At 38.5% G+C, this 23,409-nt stretch overlaps 1 protein-coding gene across 12 annotated transcripts in view; it reads right to left on the reverse strand.

Annotated features, from left to right (window-relative positions):
- Creb1 (cAMP responsive element binding protein 1) overlaps positions 1-23,409 on the reverse strand; it is a 67,059-nt gene that overhangs the window by 8,860 nt on the left and 34,790 nt on the right. For 8 of the 12 annotated variants that reach the window (XR_003736346.2, XM_028886689.2, XM_028886685.2 and 5 more), the window contains 3 exons: positions 20,033-20,175; positions 14,969-15,151; positions 12,924-13,074 (listed from right to left, as the gene is read on the reverse strand). Coding sequence is in view for 11 of the 12 variants with exons in the window: in XM_028886689.2 (XP_028742522.1) it covers positions 12,924-13,074; positions 14,969-15,151; positions 20,033-20,175 (477 nt within the window). In the remaining variant the exon portion in view is untranslated. Of the gene's footprint in view, positions 1-12,923; positions 13,075-13,319; positions 13,453-13,993; positions 14,058-14,968; positions 15,152-20,032; positions 20,176-23,409 lie in introns of those variants that run through there. The other 4 variants (XM_037210338.1, XM_037210335.1, XM_037210337.1 and 1 more) reach the window with 4 other exon arrangements.

Raw genomic sequence — 23,409 nt, forward strand, 5'->3', positions numbered from 1 at the left:
TGATACCCAAACCACATACAGACCCAACAAAGAGAGAGAATTACAGACCTATTTCCCATAATGAACATAGATGCAAAAATTCTCAATAAAATACTTGCAAACTGAATCCAAGAACAAATCAAAAAGATCATCCACAATGATCAAGTAGGCTTCATCCCATTGATGCAGGGATGGTTCAACATATATAAATCAATAAATATAATCCATCATATAAACAAATGGAAAGACAAAAACCACATGGTCATCTCATAAGATACAGGAAAGGCCTTTGACAAAATCCAATGACCCTTCACGATCAAAGTCTTAGAGAGAATAGGGATACAAGGGACATACATCTATATAATAAAGGCAGTTTATAGTAAGCCCATAGCCAAAATTAATTTAAATGGAGAGAAACTCAAAGCAATTCCATTGAAATCAGGAACAAGACAAGGTAGACCACTCTTTCCACATCTATTCAATATAATACCTGAAATTTTAGCTAGAGCAATAAGACAACTGAAGATCAAGGGCATACAAATAGAAAAGGAAAAAGTCAAAGTATCTTTACTCACAGATGATATAATAGTATACATAAATGACTCAAACAGTTCCACCAGGAAACTCCTACAGCCGAAAAACACTTTCAGCAAAGTTGTTGGATATAAAATTAACTCATAAAAATCAGTAGCTCTCCTATACAAACGACAAATGGACTGAGAAAGAAATCAGGGGAACAACACCTTTCATAACAGTCTCAAATAATATAAAGTATCTTGGGTAACTACCCAAGCTAGTGAAAGACTTGTGTGATAAAAACTTTAAGACACTGAAGAAAGAAATTGAAGAAGATATCAGAAGATGGGAAGATCTTGGCCATCCTACCAAAAGCAATCTACAGATTCACTGCAATCTCCATCAAAATTCCAACACAATTCTACACAGATCTTCACACACACACACACACACACACACACACACACACACACACACACCCCAAACAAACAGGATAGCTAAAACCATCCTGAATAAAAAAAAAGAACTGTGGGCGGTATCACTATCCCTGGCCTCATCTTGTATACAAAGCTATGGTAATAACAACAGCATGGTTGTGGTACAAGAGCAGACACACTGGTCAATGAAATTTAATTAAAAACCCAGACATAAATCCACACATCTATGGACACCTGATTTTTTATAAGGAATCCAGAAATACACACTGGAATAAGGTCAGTATCTTCAACAAATGGTACTGGTCAAGCTGAATGGCTGCATGGGGAAGAGTCCAAATAGATCCGTGCTTATCACCCTGCACAAACTTCAACTCCAAACGGATCGAAGATCTGAATATAAAACCAGATCCACTGAATCTGATACAAAAGAAAGTGGGGAATAGCCTTGAAATCATTGGCATAGGACTTTCTGAACAGTACACCATTAGTATAGGCATTAAGATCAACAGTTAATAAAGGAGCCCTCATAAAACCGAAAAGCTTGTGCATGGCAAAGGACACCATCATTCGGACGAAGTGGCAGCCTACGGAATGAGAAAAGATTTTTACCAACTATACATCAGATAATGGGATAATATCCAAAATATATAGAAGAACCAAAAGAAAAGAAAAGAAAAAAAAAAAAAGATGTCAAGAAAACCAATAACACAATTAAAAAATGGAGCCGGGTGGTGGCAGTGCACGCCTTTAATCTCAGCACTTGGGAGGCAGAGGCAGGCGGATCTCTGAAGGCTAGTCTGGTCTTTACAGTGAATTCTGGGGCAGACGGGGATACACTGGGAAACTCTCTTGAAAAACAAAAAAACAAACAAAAAAGGGAAGGGGGTGCAGATACAGATCTAAATAGAGAATTTTCAAAAGTGGAAACTCAAACTCAAATGGCTGAGAAACATACAAACATTCAACATCCTTAGTCATCAGAGAAATGCAAATCAAAACTACTTTGAGATTTCATCTTACACCTGTCAGAATGGCTAAGATCAACAAAACAAATGACAGCTCATGCTGGTGAGGATATGGAGTAAGGGGAGTACTCATCCATTGCTGGCCGGAGTGCAAACTTGTACAGCCACTTGGAACTCTGTGTGGTGGTTCCTCAGGAGGATGGGAATAGATCTACCACAAGATCCAGCTTATCATTCTTGTGCATATACCCAAAGGACACTTTATCCTACCACAGAGACCCTTGCTCAACCATGTTCACTGCACTCTATTCATAATAGCCAGAAACTGGAAACAACCTAGATGTTTGTGAACCAGAAATACAAATATAGTATGTATTTGCTTACATGAAGATATTAGCTGTTAAGTCAATGATAGCCAGGCTACAATCTGTAAAACCACAGAGGTCAGGTTAGGGAATGGGCAGTGGACAGATAGATCTCATTTGGAAAGCAAACTAGAATATAATTTTTGATGGATGGAGGTGTGTGTGGCTGGGATAGAAAGATCAAATGGGAAGAGGGACAGGAGAGGACAAGGGAGAGACTATGGGGAAAGACAGCTAAAATCAAGGGCCATTTGAAGAGTACAGAAATCTGATACAGTAGAAGGGTCCCAAAATACATACGTATATGAAGGCGATCTACATAAAATCATCAAATAATAAAGTAGAGCCCCAACTGGATATCTCTTGTCACTAAATGAAGCTTCCAGTACTGGAACTGGGTTACATCTAACTGAGTTGTTAGCTAAAGTACTCCCATGGGACCCCCAAACAACTCAGTGTGTTGCCCTGCTCTCTATAAACTGGTGGTACTGATCCACTGCTGAAACCAACATCTACTCATTGACCAAACTGAAGTGAGCTGGTGCCTACATGGAATCTTCATGTGTATGTTCCAGCATGTTCTGTTTGTTTTTTATTTTTTTTGTACAGGAAGGTACTCTGGAAGCTACCAAAGGAGAAACATTAACATCAACACAGTCACACTTTCAAACTACAAGTGTATTCTGAATGCAAGACATGCTAGGACCATGGTGGCATGAAGTCTGCGGGAGTAACCAAACAATATCTGAACTGACTTTAGGCTCACTCCACAAGATGGAACCCATACCTACACTGCTTTGGTTAACAAGAATCTGAGATCTTTACATATCTGTTTCTAAAACACTCTTCACAATATTCACAATACACAAAAGCAATCCGAGTGTCCCTTGACGGATAAAGAAAATGTGGTACATACATAAATGAAATGTTACTTGGCCTTTACAATGAAGGAAATCTTGATAAATGCTGTATGTGGACACTGCTATTTGAAATAAATTAGTCATGAAAGACAAAATTGTAGAATTCTACTTCTAAGAGGTAGCTGAAATAAAAATTCATAGGACTGAATAGGGCTGCCAAGGGATAGGGATAGGGGTAGTGGGGAGTTAAGTACAGAGAGGGTTTTAGGGTTGTTGCTTTGAGATGGGATCTCACGCTACAGCTCAGGATAGCCTGGAACTCACTATGCAGCCTGGGTTGGTCTCAAACTCAGAGCAAACCTTCTACCGCAGACACCTGGGTAGCTGAGATTACAGGCATGAGCCATCAGGCTGAGTGCTTGGCAAAATAAAAATGTCCTGCAAATCTATTAAACCATGATGACAAATACATAGCATTACTGAACTGTAAATTTAAAAATAGTCAAGATATTAAATTTTGCTTTTTTGTTTTTTGTTTTGATTTTTCAAGACAGGGTTTCTTGTGTAGTTTTGGTGCCTGTCCTGGATCTCGCTCTGTAGACCAGGCTGGCCTCAAACTCACAGAGATCCACTTGGGTCTGCCTCCTGAGTGCTGGGATTAAAGGCATGTGCCACCACTGCCCGGCTTGTGTCATTTTTTATAGTGATTAAAATAAAGGTTAGAAAAAATCTTAACAGATTAAGAGAATAAAAATTTATTCTTTAGTAAGCTTCAACACAAATTCACAAACTCAAAAGCTACATCTATTGTTCAATGATCCTAGCAATTAGAAGTACAGACTCTAGTTTTGTAAAAGATGGAAAACTGAGCAATTTTACAGCCAATCATTTATAATGAAAGCAGATATACATGTCCCTTACGAATTATGCAAGGAAGAGGTAAAGTACTCAGCCTTATTACTGAGTATAAAAAGAGATGACAATGTTATGTACCTCAAAAGTTTTACACGGAATACATAAACCAATATGTAAAACACATAAAGCACTGCCTGTTATGTTATTATTTCTAGATAATTCAAGTGGTGATATGGCTATGACAGATGTGAACATCACACTAACACTGAAGAAAGTTTCTCCAGAAATGAGACTTAGAAAATCCAGCATTCCACTAGACAATAAGGAAGGCAAGTGGAGTGCTTCAGGGCCCAGAGGACGGGGCTGGTCTGAAGAGGAGGACAGTGGGAATGAGTCAGGTCAATTCAGTATTCGGTTTATACTTTCTTCAGCATCTTCAATCCTTCCACACTACCACCTTTTCTCTTCTGCCTACAAACTTATACAAGTTTTAACTGGGTGTGGTGATACGTGTTTACAAAACCTAGTACCTATGAGGCTAAAGCAGGAAGAGTGTACATCTGAGTCATGTACTGTACACCAGGTCAACCTGTGCTACACAAAAACATCCCATCTAAAATACAGTTTCTACAGGTCTTTCCAATCTTGATCTGCATTAATGATTCAACTAAAAACTATGTGTCCTGGGGACTGAGGAGATGGTTCAGTTGGTAGGGTTTGCCTTACAAGCATGGAGACACAAGTTTGACCCCAGAGCCAAGTAAAAAAACCAGGCATGGTGGCCATGTGTTTGTAATGCCACCACTGGGGAGGCAGAGACAGAGGGTACCTAGAGCTTGCTGGCCAGCCAGTCAAGCTTGCTTGATGAGCTCCAGACCAATGAGAGAAATATGGATGATACCTGAGACACCAGCAGAGATGTTTTCTGGACTCCACACACAAATAAAAAATGTGCATTGGTTCTGGCTTTTGCCCCAGGATGGAGTGAAAGGATTAGTCACTCCTACTCTAACTGTTATAAAGAGGGTTACTAAAATTTAAGGTGACAAATCACACCATCACTTGGGATAGAGGCAACTGGCTAACAGTAAATGTATTTTATCGATTCACCTGAAATAGGTGAAATTTACAGGAGGGTAGTTTTAACCTCTGAAGAATACAGAAAACGGAGCAATGTGCACGCTTTACATGTTTTCTTCTCTAGGCACCCCATCAGGCAGTTAAGGAAAGAATTCTATGTAGTACACACAGAGGTGGGGGAACAAGAAACTGTGGTGAGTGACGTGCATGACAGCACATCTCTCCTCCTCCCCAGACTCTAGCTCAGTAGATCAGGCTGGCCTCAAAAATCTCAGTCCTCTGACCCGAGTGCTGGGATTACAGGAGCCCACCACGCCCTGGTTTAAAGAATGAAGGGAAGGCAACATTTCTGGCTTTAGGGAACTGGCAATGAGCACTCACTGTAGCTGAGAGAAATGTGTGTGGTCCAGCACTTAGAGAGAGAGAGAGAGAGAGAGAGAGAGAGAGAGAGAGAGAGAGAGAGAGAGAGAGAGAGAGAGAGATATGGATGCCTGAGGCTAAACCTTAATCAGAACAGACACCCTACAACTCCTGGAAAAATCACTCTAACTATAAATACCTTATGTAAGCCACAGTACAAAAATCCAAATCAAACAGCTAAGGCTCTTTAGACTATTCCTTACCCTAAAAACAAACTAGTTCTCCACACACCTGAAGCCTGTGGTATAGTGACAGTGACCCTAACAGAACAGTCCAACTCCTCCCCTAGGCACCACCAGTGCCCTCCTTCCAGAGAGACAATGTGCCTACTTCCAGGCTTAAATGACCCATCCCAGTTATTTAAAGTCCTTTGTCCTTATGTCTGACTTTCTTTTCTTTTTTTTTTTTGAGACAGGGTTTCTCTGTGTAGCTTTGCACCTTTCCTGACACTCGCTCTGTAGCCCAGGCTGGCCTTGAACTCACAGAGATCCACCTGCCTCTGCCTCCCAAGTGCTGGGATTGAAGGCGTGCGCCACCAACACCGGCTGTCTGACTTTCAAGTACTGAACAGATTTGAATAAGCAAGCAAATTCACAAACTATGACCCAGATGTCGGAAATATTTAATGGAAAATACAAGGTAACTAAAACTAATAGGCTAATGTCCCAGAAAAGGTGCATGGCATGCATATCAGAAGGTCATTTCAGCAGTGCGGTGGACACTAACAGCAACAGATCAAAAGCCACTGATCTCGTCATATGAATGGAAGTGACAGAGCTGAAGAAACAAACCATCAGTGTGGTCGAAGACAGGCCACTAGAAACTACTCCAAGAGAAAACTGAGGGGAAAATAACCAAGGACTGTGCCGTGGTCTCAAACACTAACCTATGTGACACCAAACTGTTAGAAATGCGATGGAGAAAACTTCAGAATTAACGATAATATAACACAGGCATTTCTAGAACTCACAGGTAAAACTGAAGACAGAAAAAACTATCTTAAATGTGATCAAATATTTTCTCAGTGCTGGGAAGAATTCACTGCCAATGGATGCATATTTCTGAGAAATAGATTTGAAATTAGTTTTTGAGGAAAAAAACAATATATCAGCCTAACCATGGACTTAAAAAAAAAAAACCCGTAAAGTTGAATATATTAAAAATTTTCAATTTTTAAAAATATTCTAAAAAAGATGTGTCCAACCCATGACACACAGGCTGCATGTGTCCCAGGGTCCTTACCCAGGGCAGACTCCATATGTTACAATACCATTCTGTTTGGCAAAACAGCCCATAGGTGTGTGAAACAGCGGCATGACTGTTACATAAGAGGCAAAACCTTCTTTCTGATTGGACTCAAGGCCTGCTCCACAGGAGGAAATTCATGCCTGCTAGGGTAAACATGTTCAAATGCCCATGGCCCGGGAGGATACAGTCCCTAAGCACGGACACATGTCCCTAGTATGTGACAATCTAGTACAGCTGTTTGGCTGGATGGGCACAGATTGTTAAACTGACTTCCAACTGTATGTTTATACCCATAGATTAGTGCTGTTCTTAACCTTTTTTTGCAGTGGGCAGCAGTCAATACAGAGGCTCCTAACTGAACAAAAGTGTTTTGACTGTTGAATGCTCTGCCCTAAATAAAACCTCGATGCTATGTCTTACAAAGCTCAGGGAGTATCCCAGGCGGAGGCAGGAAGAGAGAGCGAGATGGAGCATGCAGAGGAGTGCTGGGTAGTGCTAGCTTCTTGGATCTAAGGTAACCACCGCACTCCTCAACTCCCAACAGCTATAGACACTTGCCTAAGATCTTCCTTAAAGTTGAGCCAATGTGTTTCTTAGTTTTGATAAATGTGCTCTGGTTATATAATAATTCAAATGACAGAAAGTTGAAGGAAGAGTATTTGGAACTAATTTTTTTTTTTTTAGACAGGATTTCCCAATGTAGCGTTGGCTGTCCTAGAACTCAGACATCCTCCTGCCTCTGCCTCCTAGTGCTGAGATGAAAGACCTGTGGTACCATGCTTGGCTTAGAACTCATTTTTTCTCATTCTATTGTAAATCTAAAAGTATTTCAAATAAAAGGTTAAAAATTACACACCAAAATGTGTATGTTTATATGTACACACACACACACACACACACACACACACACACGGCAGGATTTTAATATTGTAGATGGAACAGTCAAGAGGCAGTTAAACTTTTTCTTTATGCTTAAATTTATAAGAAGCATGTTTTTCTTTTATTTTTTTTCACTTGTAGTGAATTGCAAAAATGATAATTTTTTGGTAACTTGATTTTCTTCCACAAAGAATATTCTAAGATATATTTTTATTTTTAATGGCAAGCTATATACAATTGGAAGGAGGCACCTTGCTTAGAATTTTTCATAATTTTTACCATATTCATTTTCCGTAAATATGCATCCGTATCTTCAATTCTAACCTGACATTGTTAAAATGCCTAATTTAATGCTTACTTTGCTATTTTTCTTTTGTTCTTCACAGAACAAAGGTTTTTAAATTTAATAAGGACAAATCTATTTAACTGTTTATTACCTCCATCTTTGAAAAAAATCTATTGAAATCCCTGTATACTATAGGTTATGTAATAGTAAACTGTATTACTCTTAGAATCATCCCCTCTGTGGGAAGAAACACCATCTACACCATACAGACTCCAGTGCCATATAGTGGAACACAAGTGGACCCAGAGCCATGATTTAAAAAGCAGTGGTAGGCTGGGGAGACCTGCCAGGGATAAAGGCACATGTGGAGCAAGCCTACAGTGCACTCCATCTGCATGTCAAAGCTGGATTTGTAGCCCAGCACTCCCAGTGCAGTGCAAGGGGAGAAGTGAGAGACTGTGCCTCCTTAGCCCTACCCTACCCACTCGGGCATCCCCTCAAATGCAGAAATAAAAGCAGTACCGCCCTTTCCTTGTTACCACAGAAAGGCTATGTCCTAGAGGTGCTTCTTCCTCAGTGGGGATCCAGGAAGCAGCTGGCAATGAAGATGAGCTATGAAGACAAGCCATGGCAACCAACTTGGAGCTGTCAAGTTGGAAGTGAGAGGAAGAGGTCATGTTGTTCTAAAACATTGAGATTTTGCAACTGTTGCTGTAGTAACACAGAATGCTTGCAAACTACTTTTACTCTGGAATAAATGACAATTTGGACACAGTAGAATTTTGGGGCTCCCCAACTTTTTCTTGTTCAGTATAAGGCAGGCTGTGCTCGATGGACACAAGGGTCACTACTCTGGTGATGCTGCTCTAACTTGTCTACTGAAGCACCCCCAGTAAAGAGGACACCGACACAGGGACTCTGGGGACAGCCTAAAGCAATCACTACAGTATCAATTTCTTCTGAACCTCGTGTTTCACCTGAAAATCGGAGTTTATTTCTCTGACTCTTTAAGCAAAATGGGTATCCAGGAAAGCATTCTACATTTATTTCCTGGTGCTGTGTATCTCCTGACATAGTACTTTTTACTCTGCTTAGAGGCACAGCAGGGAAGTAACATGTTCATTGTTCATTTATCACCAGACACAAGTTCAAATCTGCCTTATAGGTTCCTTAAAATACAGGACCTTTGAATGCATGTTTAGCTTTTTTCTGATATTTACCTTCCTTTTCCTCTGCAAAGTGGGAATAAGATTTTATCCTGCTATGAAGAGATTTGTGTGTGTGTGTGTGTGTGTGTGTGTGTGTGTGTATAGGTTGAGTGCCTAATACACACTATAATTTAGCATAAACCAAAGAAGAGTAGGGTAATAAGCATTCAAAAATTGGATACTCCACAGAGGTAAAATTAAACGAGAAGAACATACTAGACTTATGAGGTATATGGCGGAGCCCGTACTTTTCTAGACACATGTAAGTGATTTGATAGTCACAGAAGCCAGATTCTCGTAACGCTTAAAAAGTAACCTGGGAAAAGAAAGGGAACCACTTCAGAGTGTGGAAAATGTTCCTTTGACGGATAGTAGAACTAAATCTATGCAAAGGCATTTTATTACCATCCATGTTTTTAATGCCAGGCAGCTTTGTAGACTTCATGTAAGCAACTATCTTAAGAACTGTGGCCCTACAGGGCGGTGGTGGCTCACGCCTTTAATCCCAGCACTCCCAGCACTCGGGAGGCAGGAGCAGGCAGATCTCTGTGAGTTCGAAGCCAGCGTGGGCTACAGAGTGAGATCCAGGACAGGACAGGCTCCAAAGCTACAGAGAGAAATCCTGTCTTGAAAAAAACCAAAAACCAAAAACCCACACTGTGGCCATTCCTAACGTGGTGTGTGCTGGAGGTGGTTATAATATAACACAGTATGTTATAGTTTCACCTGGAATGCTGCTCAAAAGGCTTGACTACTGGTACAGCAAAGTTCTGAGGAGTTCCTCAATTACGAGGCTCCTGACCTCATTCAAGGATTAATCCATGGATAGGTTCATACCTGCATAGAGAAATTTAGGAGGTGGAGCTTAGCTGAAGGGAAATGAGTCATTATGGTGTGCTCTTGGGGACTAGGTGGTAATTTCCAGTCACAACAACTTACATTCACTCATTCATATCAGTGTGTGGTATAAGCATGTGTAATGTTCATATGTGCACATGTGTGTACAGGTACACGTGCATGTATGCTTGTGGAAACCAGGTCAATGAGTGTCTTCTTCAATCACTTCCTACACTACCACCTTTCAATTTTCACTCACTCACTCACTCACTCACTCATTCACTCACTCACTCACTCACGGTTGACTGACTGACTGATTGATTTAGTGTGTAGAAGAGGTGACTGGGGCCCATGTACGCTGCAGCACACACAAGGAGACCAGAGGACAGTTTGGGAGAGCCCATCCTCTCTCTCCCCCATGTGAGATCCACTACTAGTCCCCAAATACTTCCTTCTGTCTCTGCCTCTGGTCTGCTATGAAGTGGGCCACTCTGTTCCACTGCAGGATCCTGGCTATGATGTTTTGCCTTACCAGGGCCCAAAACAATGGTGCCAAGTGAGCACAGACTGCTGAAACTGAGTCAAATAACCCTTTTCTTCTTTAAATTGATTTCTCAGGTATTTTTGTCACAGTGACTTTCAGAACGCCAACACAGAGAAAATTCAAATCTGAAGAGAAAAATGAATGGAGAAAAAGTGAAATGTAACAGGTATTTATAAACGGGCAATGCTCTGAGCAGGTAAGAAGCTGTTAATGCTAGTAGGCTTGCCTGGCACAGGTTTATAATCTCAGCTACTCAGGAGTCTGAGAAAGGAAGACTGAAAGTAGCCTGCTTAGGCTACAGAGTGACTCAGGTCAGTCTGCATAAAGGCAAGACCCTTTTTAACAATTAGAAAAGGGCTGGGGGCGGGGTCCAGATCAGTGGCAGAGTGCTCGCCTTACATGACAATGGCCCCCAGGTCAATCCCCAGTATGCAAGGAAGGGAAGGGGGGGAAAGAAGCTGGAGCGCTGCCTCTTCCTGCTCATGGTCCCAGACTCTCCATCTTTCTCTGTAAGGGATGGATCTCTGTTCAACAGAGATAATCCAAAGTCCTTTTTAATTCTGACTACTGTCTACTTACAACTGTTTGCTTTAGTAAGTGCTGCTGCCTTCAATTTTATAATTAGGTCTTTACTTTTACTTTAGGAAAGGTCAACCATTTCTTAACAAATACTTTAAAACTGAACTTATTAATTAGTAATTTCATTCGTCTTTTCAAATACATGTAAATAAAAGTTAGGCATTTACATTTCTATTATGACTTAACCACTTACAGTTGTTTGGTGCACAAATAAAGGTCACCAGGTGTCTCTCCAACTTTCCCCTAGTGTCTCAGCACGGCTCTCCTCTTTCTCAGAGCTAGATATAATTGACTAAGACTGTGACAGTTAAGACTATTTTAGGAACAAAGAGGCTGATCCACCGAAACATGGAACTACTCAAAGAGAATCATGAGTTCTTTCAGAACCACAGCTGAAGAGTGAAGTTAGGTCTTGAAGTGAGATCTTCTAAGTCAGTTTGTTTCATTCACTTTATCAGAGTATACAGACTCTCGGGGTAAATACAAGAATTTCACCAAATACTTTCCATCTTTGTCTACTCCTGGTTCACCCCACCCTCACCCACCTGACTACATTATTTTCACTTTTGTTGTTGTTGTTGTTAGTGGAGACTATCTTCCTTGATGTTTTACTCCCAGCTTAATCTTTCGTGACAGAGTTTCTTAAAAACCAGAACTCACAGAAACAGGCAGTTTAACTTAACCGGCTTGCCCTAGGAACCCCATCTCTGCCATCCGACTAGAATTACAGGCCCTACCAAGCATTTCCCATGGGTTCTGGGGGTCTGAACTCCAGTGCTCTTGCTTATGTGGCAAGCACTTTAACAAATGAGCTACTTCCCCAGAGCATTTGTTTTGGTTTGTTTTTTCTTAATCATATCCACATTAATAACTTCCTTTTGTTTTTAGATGGCAAAACCACTGAAAGCAAGTAAGTTCCTAAGAAAGGCTTATGTATGTTTTATAGATTCTTCTATTGACACTTTAATTACTCACAACGAAAACTAAGTGTACATTAAGGCTCTGTCAGGAATACCATATTTTTTAGAATTAATCTATTTTCAAAGAGTGTTTGAATGGTAAATTATCATTGTGAGTAAATAAAATGAATGCTCCCTAAAGCCTGGCACGGTAGCACAGGCATGTAAACCCAGCACTCACAGACTGAGGCAGGAGGATCAAGAGTTCCAGGCTACTCTAGCCCACATAGCAAGACTCTAATTCAGAAATACCAAACAAGGGGCTGGAGAGAGAGAGCTGAGCAGTTAAGAGCACTTACTATTCTTGCAGAGGACCTGGGTCCAGTTCAAATCACCCACATCAGGTGGATGACAACTACCTGTCACTCTAGTTCCAAGAGATCTAATGCCTTCTTTGGCCTGTGTGGGCACCAGGTATTAATATGGTACTTCATACACACATACAGGCATTCACACATATGCCTAAAATATACATAAATAAATCTTAAGTGAATAAAAAATGCAAAAGGAAGCATTCATTAAAAGAAAAAAGGCAACCATACATTTACTATAAAGAAACTTAATGCAAATAAACTATGACACTTTGATGAATATTACTAATGAAAAAAAGTTTAATTAACCTACCCAGTTGGTTGGGATAAAGTACAAATTCATTAAAGCTATGTATTAAATCTCTTGTGGAAATACTATTAAAAAAAAAACAACTTTATGATTGAAGTTCCATTAGCTACCTTATAAATGTAGTTTAATAAATAAAGAAGCTTCAGCAAGATCCATTAGTTCTACCAGAAAGAAAAAAAAAATCAATGTACAGAACCTACTGTGAGTAGATGTAAAGGTACCCATGGAGGAATGTATAGACATACTTGACCCACAGCAGCATTTAAGTATCTGGGGTATCTATACCTGTTCTTCATTAGACGAACCTCTCTCTTCCGTGCTGCTTCTTCGGCAGGCTGTGTAGGAAGTGCTGGGGAGGATGCCATAACAACTCCAGGGGCGATAGTGCTAGTGGGTGCTGTGCGAATCTGGTATGTTTGTACATCGCCAGAGGCAGCTGCAACAAAGAACGAACACGTGTAAGATACTGAAACACTACAATTTAATTTAAGTGTGTGTCAATCAATCTAAACATACTTGGATTATGAGGGAAACGGAACAGATGATTCTGACTAAAAAGAAGATGCCAATTTACTGTCCTATTAGTACAGGTAAGGATGTTTTAATGTCTCTGCTGGGTCTTACATTTATGTTTTATTGGAATGGAGATCTAGTCTGTGGTTAACATGCTTACCAACCTTAAGTCTAAAAGGAAAGTGAGGCCCAGCATAGATGATCTTCCTAGATATAGTCCTCAGTGTCTTCCTTTGATTTGGATAAATTCATATTAAAAAATTTCAAGCAGACTCTTGCCACGACATAAAAACGACCATGACTTTTCATAAATAACAAAATGAAAGAGAAAATAAGCATATGGTCAACTATTATAAATTTCTAATTCAAATAAAACTCAAAGCATGAAAAAGTGGGCTATTGGGTGCTAATCATGGTTAATGTAAACATTATTTTAATGTAAGTGATAATAAATAAAGTCAAGCTGGATTTTTTTTTTCTTTTCCTTTTTGGTTTTCTGGTACAGGGTCTCACTATGTTGTCCTGGCACTTACTCTGTAGACCAAGCTGGTCTAGAACTCAAGAGATTCACCTGCCTTTGCCTCCCAAGGGCTGGGATTAAGATGTCCACCACTTTGCCTGGCTTTGGGTTTTTCTAACCATACAATCTACCATATGTGAAAAGAAACATAATCACAGTTTGTCAATTATTTGCTTCTAAAAACAGCTTAATGACATACTGTCCTAATAAGTAACCTAACACTATGTGAGAGATTTTGAAGGTCTCGATAAAATCATCATATCAGTTAAAAATATCAATTGTATCGTTTGAGTGACAAAGATTTATATACTAAACATGTTACCATCTTCAAACTGACGTTGAGAATTCAAATTCACTGACATCCTGCTTTACAATTTTTTGAGTACCTGCATGTAAAGTGAAAAGGTGTTTTACTCCCATTAATAAGCAAAATATTTTTTCAAATATCATTGGTCTAATAACAGGATATATTGTATAAATATATTAGGGATTTCTACTTGGTGTTTTGGTACCATTCAAAAGTAATTATCCATGGTGAAAGGATGTAACTCTCATTAACACAGGCAACATTCGTTATTATTAACAAAAATATTTTTAGAAGCAAATGTTATTATTTCTCAGCCTATCCATCTTTAATCTGGTATAAACTATGAACTGTTCAAATAATTAATGGAGAATAGTTAACTCTCCAGACTCCTGAAATGAAGGGAAAAACCCCCAAATTCTTTAGTCCACTGAGGACGTAAGAACAATTTCCAAAGAGCAGAAGATTTACATAATGATATATGTTCTTTGGAATGTTTTTATCTGAAATCAAAATTCACAACTTTAGGGGGAAAAAACTAAGCTTCTTTTAAATAAAAAAAATAATAATAATTAAAAAAAAAAACCCAACAGAGAACAGTCCACTAAAAACTTTTCATAGTGACTTAGCACACATGAGGTAGGGCCCACAGTAGTTGGGTGTTACTTAAGTCATATAGCCTAGCTGGGATTGCCTCAGTTTTCTTCTCATTTATGCTATTTCTCCTAGCCCTGAATACTGAAGGTATTAAAGACAGGTATTTCCCCTCTAAAGCTCCAAGATAGTTGTTTTTATGCCATGACATTTTCGTCCAAGTGAAAAAATAGAAAACTTCACGAGAAATATTTATGTATTAAATGCATACATAGCTAATCTTTAATATCTAAATCTATACTGAAGAAACTACTTTAATAGTGCTTTGCAGTATACTTACTTTTCCTGAGTGTACACAATAAGTTTTAAAAGAATGGATCATACTGTGTACTCCATTACCTTGAACAACAACTTGGTTGCTGGGCACTAGGATCTGCTGTCCATCAGTGGTCTGTGCGTACTGTAGAATAGTGGTACCCGGCTGAGTGGCAGCTGCATTGGTCATGGTTAACGTCTGAAGGCCCTGTACCCCATCGGTGCCATTGTTAGCCAGCTGGATTGCTCCTCCTTGGGTAATGGCAACTAAAACCCAATGAATTTGATTGTTACAAGTTTAATTAATATCATGTAAGACTTTCAAAACACACTAAACTCATGCAATTAGAAAAGCATAATGTAGGAGAAATTATTATAGACAGCAGCATCACTAAGAAAGACTTGTTATATTTAAGTAAATGTGTTCTCAGGAAAGTATACCCAGTTTTTATAAGAGAAATATACTCTATGAACTGTACTATAATGAATAATGTGTGATAATATAAAAATTAAGTGAAAAATTCAAATTCTTTTTTAACGTATTTAAACTCTTGAGGAAGTCTTCCTTCACAATGATACTTTACAGCACCATTAATTGCCTCATCTATTACTTAATATCTGTTACCTTAGTCATAAATACATTTCTTGTAGGTAGGAAATTAATTAATTAATATAGGAGGCACCCAATAAATGCTCATTAAAATATAATTAATAGAGCCATCTATCAGTGAAGTATATTTTCTAACTCTTAGAGTGATTTATAAATCTGTCGGTAGTACACTTAAACATCCATGTGAATGGCATGAAACTTCTTAAGGGGTTAAGGCAGAGAATTCACTTGAGTTAGGAGTTTTGAGACCGGCCTGGGAAAAAATAGTAATATCTCATCTCAAACAAATAAACTAAATAAGTAATTTTTTAAAAAAATAAAAAGAAGAATGCAGTAATACACTGCTTGACATGAATGTTTAAGGTCTTGGGCTCAGTCTCTAGCACAGGCTACCAATCATATTTTTTTTTGGTTTTGTTTTTTCAAGACAGGGTTTCTCTGTGTAGCTTTGGAGCCTGTCCTAGAACTCACTCTGTGGACCAAGCTGGCCTAGAACTCACAGAGATCCACCTTCCTCTGCCTCCCAAGTGCTGGGATTAAAGAAATGTGCCATCACCGCCCGGCTGCTACCAATCATCTTCAACAAAAATTTCATCAATGAAAGAAATGAACTGGCCTGGACCTTCGTCATTATGAGTGTCTTATAAAGTTTATGATCATTAAGATCACCACTTGGATAAAGTATCTCACTACATTCTAAGCTCCATCTCTAATTCCTCATACAAGGTCCTCCATTGATTGCTCAATAAACACATTTGCCACTACCTGGCAAATGGAAATTAATGAATACATACTTAATAGATATTTCATTCTTAACCTAAATCACCTTTATACAAAAATACACAGGAAAAGCTAATTGACACCAAAACAACACAGAGAAACCCTCTCAAAAAAAAAAAAAAAGGCTAATTGAAACATAAGTTATTATCTTATTTGGAAGACATTATCCTTTAGATACCAGAGTTGGGAAAAAAAAAAAAAAAAGATTGAATCCTTCTCAGACAACTCTTACTAAGGATCAAGTCCCCCCCCTCCCAAAAAAAAAAGACTACTTGAACAACTCCACTGTGTGTATATATGCACATGCACGTGCAGGAAATCAAACCCAGAACCTCACACATGGCAGAAATGCACTCTATCAACTGAGTTATGTTGCCAGCTCTCCATAAGAAAAAAACACGTGGTACCAATGTATCTGATTTAAGTATGTTACCATTTATCACAGGGGAGTTAGTTTGGGATCAGTAAGCTCTGGGGAACTATATCATCCTGAGTGATGTGCACCTAGAAAATTCACTGCGCAATCAAGAGATATGAGTTAATGGTGATTATTTGGTTACTTTAGCAAGATGAAAAACTTGTGGAAATTAACACACTAGCATATACAATCCTTCTATGTTAGCTAAGCCAAGGCTTTACTATCTTGGATGTGAAAAAGAAGTCTTAAGAATTATTCTACAACTAATTTTTTAAGATTCCTGAAAGTGGCTGGAGAGATGGCCCAGCAGTTAAGAGTACTGGTTGCTCTTTCAGAGGACCTAGGTTCTATTCCCAACACCCACGGGGAGGCTCTTGGCCATTTGCAAGCAGTTCTAAAGGACTGGACAGTCTCTTTTGGCCTCTGTAGGCATACACACATATAGTGCACAGGCAAACTATCCTTACACATAAAATAAAAATACATAAAAAAGGTTTACTTGAGCCAGGCAGTGATGGCACACGCCTTTAATCCCAGCACTCGGGAGGCAGAGCCAGGCAGATCTCTGTGAGTTCAAGGCCAGCCTGGGCTACAGAGTGAGTTCCAGGAAAAGGCGCAAAGCTACACAGAGAAACCCTGTCTCGAAAAACCAAATGTTTACTTGAAAGTATCATAAAGGTAACAGAATCAAATCTTCATTTTTCATATAGAGTTAACTTGCAAATTCAAATGTATTTAACACTCCACTTTTTTCTTAGTTACAAGAGCAACGAGCTCAAAGTGAAAGGAAGAAAGGAACCATATATGAAAAGCTATGGACTCTTGTCTGTAAGCAATAGTTTGATCCTGTTACTTTTCTTGGAAATCTAAAGCATCTGATCGTAGAGATGTGTAGTTGTTGTAAACATTAAATAAGGTCACATATATATAAAATTCTTTGAAAATGTTTCATCTAAGACTTAAACATGTTTTTTAACTGTGTAATATTTACTTGAACACTTGATTATTTTAAAAGAGTAAGATAGTTTCAACAAAACCAAATTCATTCAAACAAGAATAGAAGACAATCATATTTCTAGGTATACTTTAATGACTACCAAGAATACAAACTAAGGAAATATATTTTAACTTAATCTAAATACAATTAAATTGTATTAGCTGAGATTCTGTACATGTATAGGACAGCTTAAGTAAAAATGAGAATGAAAAAAAGGAGGGATATATACAATCCTTTCTACTGGGAAAGGATGAGAGAGGTTTATAGATTATAGATATCATAAAGCTCTAAACGTTAGATTTTGGTAACCATGTTAATTAGGTTAAAAATACAGGGCTGTAGAGATGACTGAGAGGTTAAGAGCACTGACTATTCTTCCAAAAGACCCTAGTTCAAGCCAGCACCTACATGGTAGCTAACAACCATCTATAACTACAGTTCCAGAGGATCCAACGCCCTCTTCTGGCCTCCATAGGCACTGCATACATGTGGTGTTGACATACATGTAGACAAACCACTCATACACATAAAATAAAAATAATAAATTTCAAAATAAACAAGTTACAAAATATAGAGTTCGATATATATGTGAGTATTCATTATGATGTTTCTTAGGGGCAAACATCAAGAACATAATGCTACATCAGTTTCATCAAAGGCACACATGTGTGCAAAGATGATGGTGGATACAATGAATAAATCGTAAGAAAAACTCAAAGAACTAGTATATATAAACTATAAATATTCAGTTTTTGCAAGAGTTTGAAAACTAAAGTATCTAAGGGATGGCAGGTAATCCTATACTTTACTTCTTCCTTTCAGTTTCTGTATGGTTCTTCTGAAAATCATCCTTTCTAGTTCAAGTGAGAATCTGCAGTAGTGAATCTACTGCTGAAAGGAATGTATTATATCCTTTAGTATGTTCATGCTGGGGGAGAATGAAGTCTTGTACAATGTCAGAGAGGAACCATCTAGAATACTGAAAATTATCTGGATATGAAATTACCTTAAACTAAACACAGAGAGAGGGATACTCTTTTACAGCTGCCAATAAAAAATTTAAGAAAGAAAAAACTCATTTTTTGCACATAAATTTATTCAGGCACACACACACATAAATAAAAATAATAAATCTTAAAAAAAAATCCCTTCCTTATAAATAACATCAAAAGTTTCAGTGTTGGAAAAGCTAAAGTTATTGCTTTAGGTATCGATTTTAATATAGCAGGAATGCAAATTGCAGGCAGGCAAACCAACATTATGCTGAAATTAAAAAGCTAGTAGTTTGTGTGTGAATCATGTAAGAGATACACTGGAAGGCAAGGATGGGGTGGGGGGAAAAGTGACATTTACACAAATGCCTTTTATCAAAAGTACTTTCTAACAACTCAAGAAAAAGACGAAAAAAGAGGAGAGGTAAGACAGAATTAAATGCAGGACAGATATGAAATGGAAACTAATGGTTGTCAAAGTCCTTCCTTTCAGAATAGCACAGCAGGACTGGCAGGCGGCTCACCGGGTGGAGCACTTCTTGCCTTTTCAAAGGGCCCTGACCAGTTCCCAGCACCGCACAGTGACTCACAACCATCTATAACTCCAGTTCCAGGATTCTGACTCATCTTCTGACCTCAGTAGGCACCAGGTACAGCCATGGTGCACAGACAGACATGCAGACAAAACATTAATATACACAGTATTTTTTTTTCTTTTCTTTTTGAGACAGGGTCTCTCTATGCAGTCTTAGCTGTCCTGTAACTATGTAGGCCAGGCTGACCTTGAACTCACAGAGATCTACCTGGCCCTGCCTCCTGAGTGCTGGGATTAAAGTCGTGCACCACAATGCCTGGCACACGCAGGACTTTTGTAAACTAAGCAGTGTCAGGATTGTCAGTTTTAGCAGTTCTTATGTTTCCAGTGTCGTCATTCACTACACTGACCACAACGGCAGACTATAACCAAGCCACACCTACCTGAAACACCAAACACAAAGATTTTTTAAATGCTATTTTTAGGAGGTAGGATTAAATAAAAATAGTTAAAATAACAGAACTACTTTTGGTCTTCATCTTCATTATCTGAAGAAAACATATCTTAACATTATGAGAATTAAATCTAGATATTTAGTCCTTCAAAAACTTTCAGACTGTGTCAGGAATCTATACTAAACTGAAGAAAATGTAACTGACTTACTGACTTACACACTCACGTACTCCTAGCCTTTTCATTACCGATTTCTGATAACACAGCAAACAGCAACGGCAGCAAAAGCCTTGGCATTTGCCGTTTCTTTAGAGACTGCAGCAGCTTCCCTCTCACTTCCCCACAGAGAGAGTTATCACTCACTGTACTGCCCACTGCTGGTCTGGTAGATCGGAGTCGGCACCGTCACAGTGGTGATGGCGGGGGCTGACGTCTCCTCTTCCGACTTTTCCTCTTCGATCCTTGGCACTCCTGGTGCATCAGAAGATAAGTCATTCAAAATTTTCCTAGAAAAATAAGGAGCTATTTTAATTAAGAAAAAATTCACTAAGTATAAAAAATAAACATTAGAAAACTGCTAATGTATATGACAAAAGTTTAAAACACATGAATTATATGGTAAACTCCAACAAGAAGTAGGTGTGTGTGGGGGGGCTAAAATAAATAAACTGCCCGGGTTTTTGTTTCAAATGTTAGGCCTTTGGGTGTTTTGTTTCCATGTGCCTAGTGCCTACAGAGACCAGAAGAGAGTGCTGCACTCTATGACTAGAGTTGGACGGTGTGTGTTAGCTGGGTGGCTCTTTTCAAGAGGCCCTGCTACCAAACACTTAACAAAGTTTATAAGCAGCATGTGGCATGATACTCGGTGGCAGCATGGACCAAAAACCTTCTCAGAGCTGGAGCAGTAAACATGGCTTTCAGAGCTGGAGGTCAAAGTGCCTCTGCCATGAAATTAGTTTCTCAAGGAACCAAGGATTGGGGTGGAGCCAGCAACCAAAGCCACAGCTTTATTCCTAGTCATGACTGCTTAGCAGTTTAAATGCTCATGTGGTCAGAAAAAGATAGAAATATGCAGTAAAGACAGATTCAAACAAACAAACAAAACAAAACAAAACCTCTGAGTGGGTTACAGTGTGTTTAAAAATACACGTAGGCAGCTGGGCGGTGGTGGCGCACGCCTTTAATCCCAGCACTCGGGAGGCAGAGGCAGGCGGATCTCTGTGAGTTCGAGGCCAGCCTGGTCTACAGAGTGAGTCCCAGGAAAGGCGCAAAGCTACACAGAGAAACCCTGTCTCGAAAAAACCAAAAAAAAAAAAAAAAAAAAAAAAAAAAAAAAAAAAAAAAAAAAAAAAAAAGTACGTAGGCTTGGGAGAGTAAAGAGAAAGTATAGACAGTCATAAAAAATATAGTTTTAAAATAATAAAGTTAAAGTCCTTAAAAGGGAGTAAAGTAATATAAAAAAGAGCCATGTAAAGATGGAAAATACACAGTCTGGATACTGTAAGCTATTGTGTTGTCTTTGAATTGTCTGGCAGCTGAGGAAGGAGCAACAGCTGCTAAGAGACATTTGATTATAAATGTTGCTGGATTAATCCAACCTATGTATTTTGAAAATGTCTTGACTTCAAAATTTAAGTCAAAAGATATGTTACTTTGGGAAAGAAGTTCTGCTTTTATTTCCACAGGAAATGAGAGGCTGTGGATTCATTCTGTGTTAAGAAAAATCAGATTTGATCGAGGAAGACCCCCTGAAAAATCTCTAATGGGAACAGATGTTAATCTTACATATTTTACATCAGTATGAATTTTAGTTTATTGATACAAATTTAAAGTTAATTTTGTTACACTGTATGTATATTTCAAACTCTTATTTAGAGTATTATGTTTATGCAGATCATTTAAAAATGAAATATATAATTAGGAAATACAGACTACTAGTCATCTATAATAGCAAACTTACAGGCATGTTAAGTTATGTTTTCAAGGTCATACAGATATATTTCATATAGACAGGCAATCTTCAAACACTTCAAAGACCTAAGAATATGGCATTTAAAATGTTTTAAGAACTTAGACTTTTCTGGACAGTGAGACAGCTTCTGGCAGCACCAATTACTTCAAAGAAGATGACGGGCATCGAAGAAACTCCATATGGCATTTGTTTTCTTTATGGCAAAAGCTAGCCATATGGGCAAAGAAAGTGCCCTTGCCCTGACTACTGACAGTATGCTGTACAAACTGGACAAGCAGGACACAAAGAAAGCGACTGCAAAACTTTGCCAAGACAAGGTGGACAGTTCTTCAAAATTTCTGCTTCAAAATAAGTCTGTCAGGTATGATAGGCCTGTAGGCCAAAGACAGATGCCCCAATGTTGCAGAGGAACTTTGGGTGACTGTCCAGGCAGCCTGATGTCCCTGTCATTAAGTAACATTACATCCTTCTGGAGTCTTTGATGGAGTTGAAGACTAGATAGTTACAGTCATAGTTTTCTTTAGTTATAATAAAAGAGAAATTAGACATAAAACTTTAGACTAACCAAGATAATTAAGTATTTTCTCTAATTTTGCCAAATGCAAATGGATTAGTGTTACTATAATTCTTACTTATTAGCTGTCTTTTTTAAAAATATATAATCTTACTTTGTTAAAGTTAAAACCTTCCATTTTAATTAGACAAAAAGGGGGGAAATGCTGTGGAATAATCCTCTTGTACACTGTAAAGATTTGTCACTCAAAAAAAAAAAAGGAAAAAAAAAAGATTTGTCACTTTAATAAAACACTGATTGGCCTGCAGCCGGGCAGGAAGATAGGCAGGAAAGCCAAACTCAGAATGCTGGGGAAAAGGAGGGTGGAGTCAAGGAGTTGCCAGCCAGATGCAGAGGAAGCAAGATGAGAATGCCTTTTTGAGAAAAGGTACCAAGCCAAGTGGCTAAACATAGATAAGAATTATGGGTTAATTTAAGTGTAAGAGCTGGTTAGTAATAAGCCTGAGCTACTGGCTGAGCATTTATAAGTAATATTAAGCCTTGGAGTCAATTACTTAAGAAGTAGCTGCCAGGTATTTGGGAACAGGAGGTAGGAGAGAAACTTCCACCTACAAATTACTGGTAAAAATACCAAGTCAAATAAAACCAAATGGAGCACCTTCCTGTTGCCTACAAATCAACTGCTTTTTAAGGATCGGTTGTTCTAATAAAAACCTATTTTATATTATGAATCAATTTCATTTTTCCAACCATGCAAACATGTTATAAGCTTCTGTTAGACAGTTTGCTGTAATCTAGATATAAAGGCTACTTTTCAGGAACTCAAACTTCATATAAATATTACCCCAGTGTGAAAGTCTCATTATAAGGCAAAGTAATAACCATTATAATCCTTTCTTTACATGTTTGGTCTCTAGAGTTTTTGTTTGATTATTAAAAGCAAAATTTATTTAAATAACATTTGCTAGGATTTGGGCCAGAAAAAATTAAGGCAAATTTTGTCTTCAATATAAAGCTGGTATCTTTGTGGGTTTTTTGTTGTTGTTGTTTGTTTGTTTGTTTGTTTAGTGTGAATATGGTAGGAAGCATTTGTGTGGAGGCCACAGGACAAATCTGAAGTTGGTTTTTTCCTTCCACCCTTACATAGATGGAACTCAAGTCACTAGGAATAAGCAAGCATGTTTATCTGCTGGGGCCATCTGGCTGACTTGCAGCTATGATTTGCATAAGGTTTACAGAACTCGTGTGACTTGT

Source organism: Peromyscus leucopus, chromosome 13, assembly GCF_004664715.2.
Source record: "Peromyscus leucopus breed LL Stock chromosome 13, UCI_PerLeu_2.1, whole genome shotgun sequence".
NCBI classification, from domain to species: Eukaryota; Metazoa; Chordata; class Mammalia; order Rodentia; family Cricetidae; genus Peromyscus; species Peromyscus leucopus.